The following is a 17,967-nucleotide window of genomic DNA, read 5'->3' on the forward strand; positions in this document are numbered from 1 at the left end:
ATCCATATAATGTAACTATTAAATTGAATCATTGAATTATTATTCAGAGATAACTTTGGGATAAATGCCAAACGTATAAATGTAAATTAAATTAAAAATAATTAAAAAAAACATTTTGTGAAAGGAACAAGATCACTGCTAATATTTAAGTCTTAATTATTATTAACAAATAAATACAAATAATAGATATTTTAGTAGCTTTTTACTATTAACATTCAGTGTAAATATAGTTTCTGATCGACTTACCTATATGTAATAAAATAATTATTCATATAAAATAATCCTAACAATTTAATGCAAGGATTCTCATAAATTGATCTTACAGCAGCCTTAAAACACCAAAAATACATTTGTACATCATTTACAAAATTTTAGTTCCCTATTATGGTGTAGGTACTAATACAAACAATAAATTGCTATTCGAAAAAACAATTTCGTATACCTACTATTATTTACTAAATACCTACAACTAAACTAAACTAAAAATAAACATATGATTACATATACTGAGTGCCTATAAAATAATATTATATATGAAAATTTAATCTTTATTACGAATACTTATCGTTTACACAGACCACCAAGAAAAAATAATTAAAAATATTAAAAAATAAAGAACACATCATTGTAAAATTAATACAGTCATCGATCCGCTCAGAATCTAGAATGGACTCGGAGTTTTAGAAATCTAGTTGGTATTATAGTATTTGATGAATTTACTGTACCTCTAAAATCCAGTAATCACATTTTTATTTAATAATTCATAAAATACAATATCCTCTTAAAAAAATATTATTGTGCTTCTGATATCTATTCACCACCTTTAATCAATAATTAAATTGATAAACGAAAATAATAATTTAAATAATACCCATATCATATTATTATAATCAAAATTATAAACTATTTTGGTTTATTGTCATATCAAATTTTAATGAACAAATTGTTCCTTAACACGGAACTCTTTGATACAAAAAGTTGCATTATATTATATCCGTGGATTCATCATATTGATGTACCTAGTATAATATCTATCATTTATTTATTTATCTATGGCAAATCTCAGAGTCGTTGCAGAAGACACATTCGACTAAAAATTCTAAAATTTCAATAAGCAAAGAAGATATTCTAAGTTCTGGCTGTATTCTGGAGCGTTTCCTCATGGGCGTCGCAATTCACACACATCACGGATTCCGCCGAAGGAGTCGATAATTAAAGTAAGTTTGTTTTTATATTCTTTTGGGGCTTAAATTTACTTATAAGACTTAAAACAAATATTTAATGTCACGAAAAATGTGCTATCCAAGTGTTGTAGGCGCATATTTTAGTTCCGGACTAGAAATGTATAAAATACGCGAGATATAAATGTCGTCGTCGTTTTTCCAGTCCCTGTTTGTAGAATAATTATAATTAATAGGTGCATACCTATACAGGGTACTTAATATAAATATATAAATATTTTGGTTTAATTTATAGAAATATATGTTATGACTTATAACTGATAATAGTCATAAGATACAATTTTAATTAATAACTGGTAATTTTTTTTCCAAATACAACGTTATAAGTTATAGGTAACTATTAATTTAGTGTCACATACTTAACTTCTATTGTTCACCTAATATCTATATTCTATATCATAGGGATTAGGGCCGTATAACCATGCACACATAAAAGTAATATTCACGGAATGGTCAACTGCTTAACCTGACGTGTGCGCACTTATGAATAACATACCTACTCATATACTCGTATAGGTATATAAATATACCTATATAAAAAGTGTAATACTACATACACGAATGTGTTACCTATTATGTCCCTAAAAGTTCAATAGTTATTATTATATTTATTTATTTTTTACATATAGGTAGGTACATTACAAGACTAATTAAAATCACATTTATTTTTATTTTTTCGAACACAATGTTTCAAAAATTATTAATTAATATATAATTTATTGGTATAGTATTAAATTAATTAATGAAATAAAACAAACACACCTACTATAATTATTAGTAATAATAATATATCTATGTATAAATTATTAAAATACAAAACGAACAAACGAAAAACGATTCTGAGCAAAGACATCGTTAACTAATAAATAATATTGAGATTAAAGTAATTTATTTTACTATTAGACATTAGCACCTACAATAGTAGGTTAAAGTCATTTTTGCCAAAATAATAACATTTGAAAGTGTCATCGTGTCTATAAATTATAATAATATTAAATATACTCTAAAAGTTTCATAAATCCGCGAATACTTACTATTTTTAAATTACAACAAAATAACTAAAATCGTTATTTTTGGTTTTAATATGTAATTTCGTCCAAATTTCAGCATCAATGCATCAGAAATTATTATTTATAATTAGGCCACGGATTTAAATATAAACTGCATTTTCTGAATTTTCTAAACATTGCTTTCCAAGCAAAGAATTCGTTTCATATATTATCAACGAATTGAAAAAATAAGAACATTTATATGGGTTGAAGTCAATATTATAAAAACTTATTAAAAAAAAATTAAATACAATTAAATAAAGGTAATTTTTTTAAATTATGTTTCTATTTTTTTAAGTACCCATTATGCTCGATACTATAACTTTGGTCTTCAGTTATAGAAAACAACACTTGCCAATATAGAATTACTGTCGAAGTTTTTTATTTTAAAATATTAAATAGCATCTGATTGACTGATGTCCTTTAATGAAACTCAAAATATAACGAATACACTACCTATACACCTATCTAAATTATATTTTATATTCGTTTAAATTGGACTTTTAATTTTTCTGGACATTTTATTAAGTTACGAATTTATTTAGTTATTTTGTTATTTAGGTAATACATATTAATTAATAGGTATTTCTTAAATTTTTTTTATTATTTTATTTGAAACATTATTTTTAAATATTGGGATCAATAAAACTATTTTTATATAATTACTATTTTATATCAATTAGAATTTGTTTATAAACCAAGTAATAAATAAATGGTTACCAAGTAAAAAAACCGTTATCTATATTATAAATTTGAATTCAGTTTACCGCATTTGCGTCTAGTAGAAACAAATAAATGTTTTTTTTTAAGATTAGTTGAAGCTATGATGATGATATACGACTACAATCACTAGTCGAGAGCTTTGCGATGATGTTTTCCTACTAACTATAAAGGTATTCGATATTGTAAACATAACAATGAAAGAAAATATTTAAATATTATTAATTTGGTTATGTTAGGTTAGGTTAGGATAGGACAGTAAATTAGACGTTAACTAATTATTATAGTTTTTAACACGGTCTTAAAGACTGTCAGCTAGAGTTGTACCAGTATAGTTATTAAAAACTTAAATACAGCCAACATTAAATAATGATTTTTTTAACACAACAAATTATAAAATGTATTTTAAAATATAACAAAATATAATTTTTTTAGGATTTTATAAGGTTTTCAATACTTATGAGCTTTTGTAAATAGAAAATGTATAAAATCAATAGTTTTAATTTAATATATAGTTTTGTGTTTTATTATCCTACTGTCAAAGAATTCTCAGGGTTTTCTTTCCACATTTTTTTACATTGTACTATATCTAATTTTTTTCCGCACATATTTACAAAGACTAAAACAGATATCTGACTATGTTTTTATTTGCATTTAGACCTTATAGTTTGTTATTTAATATTGACTGTAAACCCAGCCAAACACAATATTATTTTAAATTAAACATTATTTTGTGTCCTTCATAAATTACAATCACATAATAGAGTCCGTGCAGGACCTTTTTCTGATTTAATTTTTTTGCATCCTTTATAAATTACATTCGTTTTTATACATTTTCTAATACGGTGATACACCTCTGATCATAATAACTGTTCGTATTATTATAATGTAAACAATACCTAGTTTTTGGATTGTAGTTAATATGTATTGCAGTATTTAGCTTCCAGCGTATTCTTTTGTTTAGTGTTATTTCACACAGATTTCTCAAACAATTTTTTTTTCAATTCATTGAACTCTAGTAGATTTTTTTGTATAAATATTTTTCAAGATTAACCGGCTATACCTGGGAGTACGCTGAGTACCCGTGTACTCATAAAGCGTGTTCCTACAGTCAAATTTTTTCCAAATTTTTTTTTTGTTTTCTAAAATCAATTTGCCTGCAGGCGCCAACACCTCCCTTCAATTTTTTTTTTAGTACTGTAACTCTAGTTGAATATTTTGTATTGACTTGAAAATTGATAACTTGGTGCCCCATGAATAATAATTCTTTAATGAACTAAATATTTTGAATAGTTTTTTCTAATTTTTATTCCAAATTTAATTTTGTTTTCTAAAATCGATTTGCTTGCGGGCGCAAACACCTCCCTTCAATTTTTTTTTTAGTACTGTAACTCTAGTTGAATATTTTGTATTGACTTGAAAATTGATAACTTGGTGCCCTATGAATAATCATTCTTTAATGAACTAAATATTTTGAATAGTTTTTTCTAAATTTTTTTCTTTCTTTAAAAGATTTGGTTAGGACATTTTAGTTTGAACTTCGTAATGTGTGTTTCTAATGTAAATTTTTTTGAAAATTTTTTTTTTGTTTTCTTAAAACCAATTTGCCTGCAGGCGCCAACACCTCCCTTCAATTTTTTTTTTAATACTGTAACTCTAGTTGAATATTTTGTATTGACTTGAAAATTGATAACTTGGTGCCCCATGAATAATCATTCTTCAATGAACTAAATATTTTGAATAGTTTTTTCTGTTTAAGATTTGGTTAGGACATTTTAGTTTGAACTTCGTAATGTGTGTTTCTAATGTAAATTTTTTTCCAAATTTTTTTTTTGTTTTCTAAAATCAATTTGCCTGCGGGCACCAACACCTCCTTTCAATTTTTTTTTTATGATTTTAACTCTAGCCAAATTTTTTAAACATTGAAAATCTGGTACCCTTTGAGTAATTCTTTAATGAACTAAATATTTTGAATAGTTTTTTCTAAATGTTTTTCCAAATTTTTTTTTTGTTTTCTAAAATCTATTTGCCTGCGGACGCCAACCCCCACCTTCAATTTTTTTTTTGTTATGTGACTAGTTGAATTTTTTGTGTAGACTTTGTAATGTGTATTCCTACAATAATATTTTTTTTTAAATTTTTTTTGTTTTCTAAAATGCTTTTGCCTGCGGGCGCCAACACCCTCTTCCAATTTTTATTTTTGTTATATAACTCTAGTTGAATTTTTTGTATATACTTTTTGAACATTGATAACCTGGTGCACTTTGAATAATCCATCATTAATGAACTAAATATTTTGAATAGTTTTGTCTAAATTTTTTTCCAATTTTTTTTTTGTTTTCTAAAATCGATTTGCCTGCGGGCGCCCACACCTCCCTTCAATTTTTTTTTTATGATTTTAACTCTATCCAAATTTTTTAAATATTGAAAATCTGGTACCCTTTGAGTAATTCTTTAATGAACTAAATATTTTGAATAGTTATTTCTGTTTAAGATTCTGGGCATTTTAGTTTGTACTTTATAATGAGTATTCATAAAGTAAAATCTATTTGCCTGCGGGCGCCAACCCCTCCCTTCAATTTTTTTTTTTTTAGAACTGTAACTCTAGTTGAATATTTTGTATTGACTTGAAAATTGACAATCTGTTACCCTTTGAATAATTCTTTAATGAACTAAATATTTTAAATAGTTGAATTTTTTGTATAGACTTTTTAATGTGTATTCCTACAATAATATTTTTTTAAAAATTTTTTTTTGTTTTCTAAAATGCATTTGCCTGAGGATGCCAACACCCTCTTTCAATTTTTTTTTTTGTTATGTGACTAGTTGAATTTTTTGTATAGACTTTTTAATGTGTATTCCTACAATAATATTTTTTTTTAAATTTTTTTTTGTTTTCTAAAATGCTTTTGCCTGCGGGCGCCAACACCCTCTTCCAATTTTTATTTTTGTTATATAACTCTAGTTGAATTTTTTGTATATACTTTTTGAACATTGATAAACTGGTGCACTTTGAATAATCCATCATTAATGAACTAAATATTTTGAATAGTTTTGTCTAAATTTTTTTCCAATTTTTTTTTTGTTTTCTAAAATCGATTTGCCTGCGGGCGCCCACACCTCCCTTCAAATTTTTTTTTTTTAGAACTGTAACTCTTGTTGAATATTTTGTATTGACTTGAAAATTGATAACTTGGTGCCCTATGAATAATCATTCTTTAATGAACTAAATGTTTTGAATAGTTTTTTCTAAATTTTTTTGAAAATTTTTTTTTGTTTTCTAAAATCGATTTGCCTGCGGGCGCCAACACCTCCCTTCATTTTTTTTTTTTATGATTTTAACTCTAGCCAAATTTTTTAAACATTGACAATCTGTTACCCTTTGAATAATTCTTTAATGAACTAAATATTTTAAATAGTTGAATTTTTTGTATAGACTTTTTAATGTGTATTCCTACAATAATATTTTTTTTTTAATTTTTTTTGTTTTCTAAAATGCTTTTGCCTGCGGGCGCCAACACCCTCTTTCAATTTTTATTTTTGTTATATAACTCTAGTTGAATTTTTTGTATATACTTTTTGAACATTGATAACCTGGTGCACTTTGAATAATCCATCATTAATGAACTAAATATTTTGAATTTTTTTTTCTAAATTTTTTTCCAATTTTTTTTTTTGTTTTCTGAAATCGATTTGCCTGCGGGCGCCAACACCTCCCTTCAATTTTTTTTTTATGATTTTAACTCTAGCCAAATTTTTTAAACATTGAAAATCTGGTACCCTTTGAGTAATTCTTTAATGAACTAAATATTTTGGATAATTATTTCTGTTTAAGATTCTGGGCATTTTAGTTTGTACTTTATAATGAGTATTCATACAGTAAAATCTATTTGCCTGCGGCCCCAACCCTTCCCTTCAATTTTTTTTTTTTTAGTACTGTAACTCTAGTTGAATATTTTGTATTGACTTGAAAATTGATAACTTGGTGCCCCATGAATAATCATTCTTTAATGAACTAAATATTTTGAATAGTTTTTTCTAAATTTTTTTGAAAATTTTTTTTTTGTTTTCTTAAATCGATTTGCCTGCGGGCGCCAACACCTCCCTTCATTTTTTTTTTTTATGATTTTAACTCTAGCCAAATTCTTTAAACATTGACAATCTGTTACCATTGAATAATCCTTCTTAATGAACTAAATATTTTAAATAGTTTTTTCTGTTTAAGATTCTGGGCATTTTAGTTTGTACTTTGTAATGATTATTCATACAGTAAAATCTATTTGCCTGCAGGCGCCAACCCCTCCTTCAATTTTTTTTTAGTTATGTGACTAGTTGAATTTTTTGTATAGACTTTGAAATGTGCATTCCTACAATAATATTTTTTTTAAATTTTTTTTGTTTTCTAAAATGATTTGCCTTCAGGCACCAACACCCTCCTTCAATTTTTTTAGTTATGTGACTAGTTGAATTTTTTGTATAGACTTTGTAATGTGTATTCCTACAATAATATTTTTTTTTAAATTTTTTTTTGTTTTCTAAAATGCATTTGCCTGCGGGTGTCAACACCCTCTTTCAATTTTTTTTGTTATGTATCTCTAGTTGAATATTTTGTATAGACTTTGTTATGTGTATTCCTACAATAATTTTTTTTTTAAATTTTTTTTTTGTTTTATAAATTGCATTTGCTTGCGGGCGCCAACACCCTCTTTCAATTTTTATTTTTGTTATGTAACTCTAGTTGAATTTTTTGTATATACTTTTTGAACATTGATAACCTGGTGCACTTTGAATAATCCATCATTAATGAATAAATATTTTGAATGGTTAATGGTAAATATATGAATTGTTAATGATTGTAAACGCGATGGACATTATTTATATTGACAAAACAAGGGTGTAGGGACTAAGGGAATTTGGAGTGAATGGCACTCCAGTAAGTTTAAATCATTTGTATGAACTGAAATCGACAAATTTTACTTAAATTTTTTTCTTTTAATAAATAAAGAAGTAAAGTTTATAAAAAAAGCAAATAGTGCCAACGTCACGTAGTGTTCCCAAGCGGTCACCCATCCATGTACTAACTACCGCCCGACGTTGCTTAAATCAGTGATCGGACGAGATCTGGTGTATTCAACGTGGTATGGTCGTTGGCGAATGTAAGTCGAAAAATTATAATATTTATATAAACTATCTAATAAAATGTTATTCATGTTTTTATATTATATTACAATAGTATAAGTTAATTATAAGTAAATAATGGATTATTAGGTTTAAAATATGATTCTAATATGTTCTAAAAAATCCAAAAATATTCTCTTAATAATCCTTAAACTATAGTAATATATAATATATTGCTTTACTGCTCTAGTTATATGCTTTTTTTCTTCAAATAGTATAAATATATATTATAATATCAATAACTGAATTACCAGTTATAACAGTGCCGCAACAACCGCAGGGGCAGCCGGGTCAATGCCCCTGTAGAGGGCTGCTAATCGTTGGCTCAAGGGGCCCCGACGGCGCACAGCATCTACTTTAAATTTTTAAATAATTGCATTGTAATCTAATGTTTAAATCAAATAAAATATATTAAATAAAAATATCTATTTTTATAATTTATCATGTTATCTAATTTGTTGTCGAAGAACAAGGGGCCCCTATTTATCCATAATAATACCTATATTTATCTTTAAAATTATATTTTTATAGTGTTTTATTGTTTTATTGTTATTGAGTTACTTTTATGTGTGGAAAGCTTTAATTAATATTTATAATAAAAAAAAGAACACTAAAAGTGTAGTTATATTTTAATAACAATACACTGGTCAGCGGGCCTTCACATAAAATTTTTTAGGTTTTTAAAAAAAAAATCACCATCATTATTTATTTTTGTATAGGTAACCTATAAACAAATATTGTATTCATATACCTCAGGGTCCAATACATTGACTTTGTCCGGGACCCCAAGAATCCTAATTGTTTTACTGGCCGTAGACAGGGCCGTATATACTTAACCACCAAAAATCGTTTGTCAGAATATAAATAAGAAGGGAGGTCAATTAAAAAAAAATAAAATTTGGAAGTGACTCTGCTGAACAGTAGGGTACAAGTGGGTGACTGTTATGGATAGTGTTACATTTGAATTCAATGATATAATATCATTGTATACGAAAAACGATTCCAAGTGGAGACGATTTGACAGCCTAGGATATTGTATACTATACTTATATTGATATTATTGAATATTATTAATACCGTAGCCGATTAAGTTGAGTTATTATTATTTGTTTATTATCATATTTGTATATAATAATACATTTTAGACGTTTCAATTACCCACGAATAATATTTTTAAAATAGGTATATAAATTACAAGTTACAACGAATTATGAACGATATTTCAAAAATTAATTGCCGAAAATCATTAGTTTTTAACTGAAAACGACAGAGAAGTCTGAATTTGGCGGTCAGTCTTATTTTTAAGTTATATTATAGCTAATTGAACTTTTTGGTATTTTCATATAATATATCGGCCGGTGTAGTCACTCGCACACTGCGCTTGCTCGAACAATTAAAATCAAAAACATCCCTCGACTTGTTATGTAAATCCACCATGGGTGGGTGTCAGAATTATTTTTGCATCATCAATTTTAAAACGTTGATTTACCTAGATTAAAAAAAAAATTAATTTGTTATACTTAAGCTCGGTAAACTTTAAGCGTTGTACGGGTGCGTAAAACACCGAAAATCGTGAACCTCGTAAGGCTGTACCATAAATACCAATGGCTTCCCGGTAGTAGAGTTTTGGACAAGTACCTACATAGGTAACTTATAATAATTCATATTGTAAATTAATTAGGTACCAAAAAAATATAACTTCTCAAACACTGTGTCTATTGACACTGCCGGGAGAATGTATTAGAATGTCTATAAACTTACGGACCAGTTCAGGCGCGGACTGGTAAAATAGGGCACGGGATGCTACACAATTTAAAGGGCAAATAACATAAATTGTTGGGGCGAATTTAATACATGTAGATTATTTATAAAATATTAATATATTTTATTTTGTTTTGAAAAAATATTGAATATACGTTAAACACGTAAATAAGTACCAAGTTACAAAAAACTTTCAATCAAAGTTGTACAATATTATAGATTACTAGTAATCGTAAGTTGGTAACAATCTGTTGTTCATTAGGTGTCTAGAGTCTTTAAATATATAATAAATAATATTAGGCAAATATATTTTAGGGCAAGGGATGCTGTAGCATCCCAGCATCCCAGCCAGTCCGCGCCTGAATTAGATATATATTATAAAATAATTAAATACACAATATTATAGTAACAACTTACTACCTACTTAGGGTACTAATTATTCAAAAATATATTATTTAATTTACGATGGTGAGATGTTTGGTGATTTTCGAATGAATCTTAATAATTATACCAAAACAGTGACGTACTTGTAGGGTGGCATGAGCCACGAGCCCTTGACTCTAGAGGGCCCTACAAGATATTTTACGAATTCAAAGAATAGATCATCTGCATTATTACAAAATTTAAAAATACAATGATCTTTAAATAAAATGATTTCTTGTTAAGTTAAAGCGCTTTAAAATAATAATAAGTTGGCCGTGTTGGCTATTTGGAGACCTATTATAGCAGTAGTTAGGTTAGAGATACGCATTTTGTTGGAGGGTGCATGATTCTCAATTTCTAGTTACGCCACTGTACCATAACTTTCTGCTGTAATATCTCGATCGCGGAATATTTCAATAATAACTTTACTGCGCCCGGCGTGTCAGGTATATCTAACTCTTGGCGAAGGTAATTAGAAAGGATCTTTTACAATATTGTAGTTATAGTATAATTAATATTATGCAGTTTAATCAAAAGTCTGTTTCTGCAGCAACAATTTGTCTGCTTTTATGAGTATTCATAAATTTATAAGTATTAAAATATATGTTTTTACTAAAACAACTTGTACCATAAAGGTATATTTTCAAACATTATTTATATCGAAGCTAGTATAAAAATGTGTTTCATACAAACTTAAAAGCATTCACATTATTGATTGACCCATATGACATAGTAATATAGTATACATTCAGATTTTTTTTGTTTAATATATAAAATACATAAATAGAAAAACAATAGGTTAGTTTTTTACAAATAAAAGTATTTCAAAGTAGATCTAATGGATCTAGTTTTGAAGACAATCTAGGATCGTTCAGTGGATCAAGATCAGCAAAGATGTCTGCCCAATTTGATGAACTGTCCGATTTCTGTAATGATATACAAATAATAGTATAGTAAAATGTATACAAAAAAGTTAATTGAATGAGTGTGATACCTATCTGGTAACATTTTAAACCATTCAATTAAAGTATCTATATTTTTGCAAACGATTTTGAGCTGAAATTGGTTTAACTAAAATTTGTGAAAAATCTTATGAATTGGATAATTTCTTAAAATATATGTTGGTGCCCCAATAAGAATTTTCTGAAAATCGTTTACATAGGCCTCCAAACTATCAAAATAGTTGTATCGTGGTATAGCACCGTAATAATAGCTTTAATCGTTTAAAAATAACTAATTTATAAAACTATTAATTTTTATCTTTTTGCATATGTAGTGATATTAAAATATTATGATAACAATATAATCAACATAACATTTTATATCATACCGTGTGTATAGGAAGTTATCGGAGGGGTCTTCACCAAAATTAATTGCATGTATATAATATACATTCATTGACCACATAAATAGTAATCGGCATGTGGCCGTGCGGGACAATTTATTTTGGACTAGCCCTCCCACGAAAACAAAATTCAACCAAATGTCCGCCTATTACCATGTTTGGTGACATTTATTCGAGTCTAAGCACTATGATGTATAAATACATCACACTATAAAATTATTTAGCTACTTAGTTTACGGGTTTGAACTATAATAATATTGAGTTAGCTTTCATCAATTGAACATTATCAACTCACTTTAGCAGTAGTATTAACAGGTGCAGTTGACCCGGATAGCAAGTCCGACAATAATTGGGACGGTAAAAATTCATCTCCTGTTCCGTATCGTTTAAGTTCTGAGTCTTTTTCTTCTTGATTACTTTCGTAAGGGTTTGATAAGAAATTTCCAAAACTGTCGCTTCCGTCGAGCAACGAAAGCAGAGCAGATTCGTTTGTTTCTTCAATCTGGTCGGGTGTTGCTTCGATGCCCAATTCAGTGTACGAGCTAATTGAACATTTTAAATAAGAGTTTAACATTACCTATCGGCTACCTATCAGATTTACACACATGGTTCATGAAACAACAATATTACGATTAAATTATACGAAAAATGTCTACCTTGAATCATTGCTGTTATCGTCTGCCTTGGACGTGGATTTCACTGAGTTCGTTCGCAACTCTTTAATCATTTTGAAATCGTAATGTTGGTACTCTAGGGTTAAAAAAATATCATATTTTAAATAATATTGTGGAATGGAGTAGGTAGGTAGGTAGGTAGGTATTATGTCACGAGACCACAGTAAATGTTATTTAAGGGGATTGGAAACGGGGATTTTCTGTTTTTATCTAACACACGCGGAACATAGGAATTTAGACGTGTTTTCATTACAACGTACGAATTGATTTAGTGAAGCGATAAAATTTCTAAAAGCAGGTTTGAATTTGTCATCATCATGTCTACTCGAGATCAACTTTCCCACATTTTTAATTTTTTAATTTTAGTTTCTCCAAAAATTTAAATATTCCATTTCCTTTTTTAGTACAATTTTTTTTAGGATTTAGTGGTTAAATTAAAAATATGGGAAACTTTATCTCAAGTAGACATAATGACAAATTCAAATCTGATTTTAGAATTCTTATCGCTTCATTAGATATTTAGATCAATCGGTATACGTTGGAATACAACACGTCTAAATTCCTATGTTCCACGTGTGTTAGACAAAGACAGTAAATCACCGCTTCCAATCCCCTTAAGATTATTCATGTTGAAAATAAGGTTAAAATGGGGGTTGAAAATAATAATAATAGATAGGTAGGTAAGTGAAAACAATTACATCATGAAAAAGTGTAACCTATAAAATAAAATAACAGAAGTTAACGTTGAAAATAATTGATACCAATAGTATCGATTTATTACCAATACCATTGATTTCAATTACCAATCTGGAATTGAGATGATCCAAGTTAGTTGAGTGGCGAATGCTCCAAACTCTTTCACTGTCCGTACATTTTATTTTGTATTGAGGTACAAATTAAATAATAGTTTTATGATAATATAATATACGAGTAGGTACTTTTAATTAATTCTAGACGTAGGGACTAACACATAATTTCTCACCTATAGGAGATTAAGACAGGACATTCTATGGTTTTTGATATTTGATTTGATAGGTAGGATGAAATATAAATGTAATTGAATACTACGTACCCTGACATATAATAATGGTAAATATAAATATAAAAATAATATTTAAAATACGAATGGTAAGGTAAGGTAAGCCCTCGCATGCTTACGTTTAAAATCTTTAGTTGCGTGTTCAAACGACGCTGCGACGGATTCGGCAAATCGCTGCAAACTTTGTTGATAGAAAATAAGTACGTGTGAAAACATATTACAACGCGCAGCGGCAAGCAGGTCGACTTTTTGCAAACAAATCAATTTGTGGTGATCGAACTGCTGTTTGGACTTTTTTACTTTGGTCTGCACGTTTTTGAATTTGTCTAACTGTGAATTGGTGTCCGGATCAAGTTCTTGGGAAATGTCTTTCATCCAATTCAGAGCAGCCCTGTAGTCTGTACGAGCATTTTCCATACGTTTTACATCGCCCTGAGTATCCTCCACAGCTCTTAAACAAAACGTTTCTATTTCCTATAAAACACATCAATACCATATCATAAATAATAATTATAATATTGTATGCACTTGACGATTCAATCATCGATGCAGAAAGAAGGAGAACGACTTCAATATCAGGTAGCTCTCCGCTGAGTAAAAAATTATGCAATTTTCGAAAAATCGTTAATCCGCCACCCGCATAATATAATATATATTACACAATACACGTCACTTTTACTAGCATAACACGTAACTTAATCTGACAATTTGTAGAGAGTAAATTGGGATTTTAGACATAGAATAATATATTTTTTTTTAAATGCAGTTTTTAATTTTCTATTCATAAGGTTAAATAATATCGGGTCATAGATTCACGACTGTTAAAAATGTCAGCCTATTAGAAAATTTAAAAATGGTAATTGTTTATTTTGTTATTTATTTCATAATGTCATAGTAGGTTTGGATAAATTAAACAATTGTTATAATTTTCGACTTTTAAAACAATATGAAATAAAAAAATGTATAATGCACATGTTATTTTAATATTTTGGTAAATTAAAACTTATAAAATATTCTTCCCTTGTTATATACTAATTGTATACGGTAATAAATAATATTCAACTGTTCATTTTGAAATAATATTTTTTTTACACTGCGTTTTTAATTGAGAGTTTTTTTTCTTTTTGTATTTATTTTATAATATTATAAAGACTATAAGGTAATTATTAATAATAACTTTTAATTTTATTTACACATTATACCTGGTGTAGCCTGGCTAATGGCGTACGTAAACCAATTCTCTCTTGTCCTGACTGCGCCATACAACTTCCCAAAATTTGCATCATTTCGCCAGCTTTAGTTTGATCTTTGTTTCCAGATCTTTTTAAAAACAGGCCCATTTGATTTTCTTCATATGCTAAATCTTTAAAAATAAATAATATAATTTTTTTCAAAGGTATTATAATTGTGTGTGCTTTTTATTACTACTACTACAGTTACCCAATGTAAAATAAATCGTTATCAAACAAGATACAAGAGAAATATATTTTACACGTTATATGTATAGATAACATCATATTGTGCTATTTTGCAACTTTTCAATAACTACAATATTATAAGACGTTATATTCTTTGTGAACGTATAAGCGCTCTAAATAGATAGTTGGTGGGCTTAACACAAATAATACTCACTATAAACTTTTTCGTCGTATTTATTGACAATCCTTTGTAAATGTTGACAACTACCACGAATAGACTTAAATAGTTCTAATTTAGCATCGAGTTCAGCGTCCGAAGCCACTATGAATTCGTCATCCTTTTTCCCCAATTTTTTACATACTTGCTGTTTAGTTACCCAGTACTTGTGTTGCATTTTTGCTACAGTTGAGCCATTAGCATTATTTTGCCAACGGTTTAACCCTGGAGCATCATACGTATTCCTGAACAAAAAAATTTTACATGTCTTATTAGGCATTAGTAATTTCAATTTTTACGTTACAATTTTAATAGCAAAATTATTATTTTATATTTTCTAAAATACGGAACCAGACATTTTATGGGCGGAAAACTTTTAGGGGTCGTAAATTTTAGAAACCATTTTGATATATTTGGCTGATAAAAAAATAATAATAATACAATTATAATTGTGGATATTATTTATCAAGAAAAACATGCATTGATAATACCTGGACTTAAGAAAAGTATTGTGGTTTGAGATGTCACTATGTTTATGTACTATCGTTCACAATTATTATTATAGATTATGATGTCTGTAGATAATAGTTAAGTAGAATGTAGATATGTTATTCATACCTACTATGGTCCATAAATCATGATTTATGATACTGAACCACGTTCAGTGCTTTAAAATGTAAAACTTAATAGTCGTCAAACTTTTAAAATAAAAATTTCAATAATTATTGATAGACTAAATATGAAACTAAGAATACAAATAACTGCTTAAGAACAAGTGTGTGAACATTACGATTTTTTTATTTTATTAGTTACTATCATATTTTGACACCGTCTGAAATTTATAAAAAGGCTGAAAAATTACAAAAGTATTACCACAATGACCATGCTTCTACGTATGCAAATAAATGTGTCTATTTTAGAAATTCTATATTAACAATATCAAATGATGAGTTCTATTGTACTTAAAGGTACTCTCTGATCATTAAAAAAATTTATCAAGATTTGTATTCATACGTATAAATTGCGTTAAGCATTTTCCTTTCCTGTCCTATTTCTAACTTCTGTAGAGAGGTACTTTTCGGTCTTAAAAGGATCAAATCTTATTTGAGATCTTGGACTACTGACAAAAGGCTAAATTCTTTAGCTGTTGTGAGTCGGATTTAACAAAGAAATTAAATTACGATGATATAATTGATACATTTTCCAACGAAAAAGCTCGGCGTAAACAGTTTTAATTTAATTTAAATGATGTATGTGTATCCGTTTATGTAGTTTTTATGTATATTTAATATACTTTGAGATTTTGAATGTAGCGAAGAATGTATTGGTTTCAAACAAAATATTTATGGTTGGTATATTTAAACCCAAAGTAGTGTAAAAGGTGAGATGCTGGCGATATTATACTCATAATTTCAACTTCATAAAATAAGTGATTTTACCCTTAATGTAAAAAATGTCATATTATTTTAAAAATACCATAGGTTATAGGTTTATCTAAAAGTAAGTATAAACCAAAATTATTTGGCTCTCATAAACAATAACTTTATTCAATCTATATTTTAAAATCATAAGATGCTTCTCTAGTTTGTTAATTCATAGTAGGTATATTTTATTATATTTGTATTGCAAGTTTTTCTATTTTCTATTGCATATAAATCCCTAGTAATAAATAATGAACTATACTATTATAGGTATTATTTAAATAACAAATAATAGATATTATACGGATAGGTGGTATTTAACTGTTACAAATTATAAGTATTATAGTGACATAATATTAAAAATACATTTTTCTAGTTTTATTTTAAAATCTTTTAATATTTAAAAGTAGGTATTTGTAGTTTTTTCAGTATTTGATTTTGAATTGGGATAGGAAACATTTAAATCTTACATCGAAAGTATCCAATAACCCCAAAAAATGCAGGTGAAAAATAATTTCGAAGTTATTGTAAACTCGTTGCTTAAAAAAATATATAATGAAAAATATTAGTGATTACATCTCAGTATTTCACACACATTGACTTCGATATCTACTGCGAGTATAAGGTGTGTTCCTACTTGTAATGTGCTTTGAGCCAGTTCGGTTTTAAAGTAACAATACATATGTTTTCATCAAAATACGTTTCAAAACCACTGCCACAGTATCACTTTACATAACATTACAGATCTACGATAGTCGATAGCACAAGACTAAAGACATACGTACATACACACACGCAACACCATAAATAGGTATGTAATTGTAATAAAATTATAGTTACTCACCATCCCGATTCCGAGAGACTCATTATGATCGAACGCTCCAATATAAACAACAATATTTGAGGGGAGAAATCGATTCGTGTTCACGCTAAGACGTGGAAAAATGAATTGAAAAAAAAACTTACGTGACTTATGTTTTATTGACACACACGATACGCGTACGGTGATAGTGTGCGTGGATACGAGCACTGCGGACTAGATAAAAAAAAAAAGGATTCACTATGTATATAATAGTGGCCACGACGACCGTTCGCGACGCGGCATTAACAGCTAACACATAGAAAACGTGTGACGATAATAATAATAATAATAATAATATGATTATTACTATATCGTCGTTAACAGTGAAATATATGCGCGTATTTGTTTTAATCGTAGAATATTATACCTGCAGGCAAACGGCGTAACGGGCGATTTTTTTTTTCGGTTGTTTTTACGTTTATCGCTAAACGTTTTCCCGTTATTTCCTCCGTTCGAAGAGATCGCTGTGGAATTGAGAGATAAAAAAAAAAATCGAATAGAAATTCGGGCGCGTGAACCTTTTGCTAGCGACCTAACAGCGGCAATGATATCGTCGTCATACGCCGCCACTTGTGTAAACGGTTGTCGGTTAGGATGGCGACCGGAGGAAATCAATACT

At 28.1% G+C, this 17,967-nt stretch overlaps 1 protein-coding gene and 1 pseudogene across 1 annotated transcript; both read right to left on the minus strand.

The window, feature by feature from the left end:
• Positions 1-8,043: 8,043 nt before the first annotated feature.
• LOC132942223 (5S ribosomal RNA) lies at positions 8,044-8,162 on the minus strand (annotated as a pseudogene).
• Positions 8,163-11,115: 2,953 nt separating this feature from the next.
• On the minus strand, positions 11,116-17,967 carry LOC132941725 (islet cell autoantigen 1). Its single transcript, XM_061009874.1, has 8 exons — positions 17,716-17,967; positions 17,331-17,522; positions 15,063-15,310; positions 14,633-14,793; positions 13,550-13,904; positions 12,374-12,467; positions 12,013-12,259; positions 11,116-11,298 (listed from the first exon to the last, which is right to left on the minus strand). The coding sequence occupies exons 2-8, from the start codon at positions 17,351-17,353 to the stop codon at positions 11,197-11,199; spliced, it is 1,230 nt and encodes a 409-aa protein (XP_060865857.1). The 5' UTR covers positions 17,354-17,522; positions 17,716-17,967; the 3' UTR covers positions 11,116-11,196.

The sequence above is a fragment of the Metopolophium dirhodum genome, chromosome 3, assembly GCF_019925205.1.
Source record: "Metopolophium dirhodum isolate CAU chromosome 3, ASM1992520v1, whole genome shotgun sequence".
Classification (NCBI taxonomy): Eukaryota; Metazoa; Arthropoda; class Insecta; order Hemiptera; family Aphididae; genus Metopolophium; species Metopolophium dirhodum.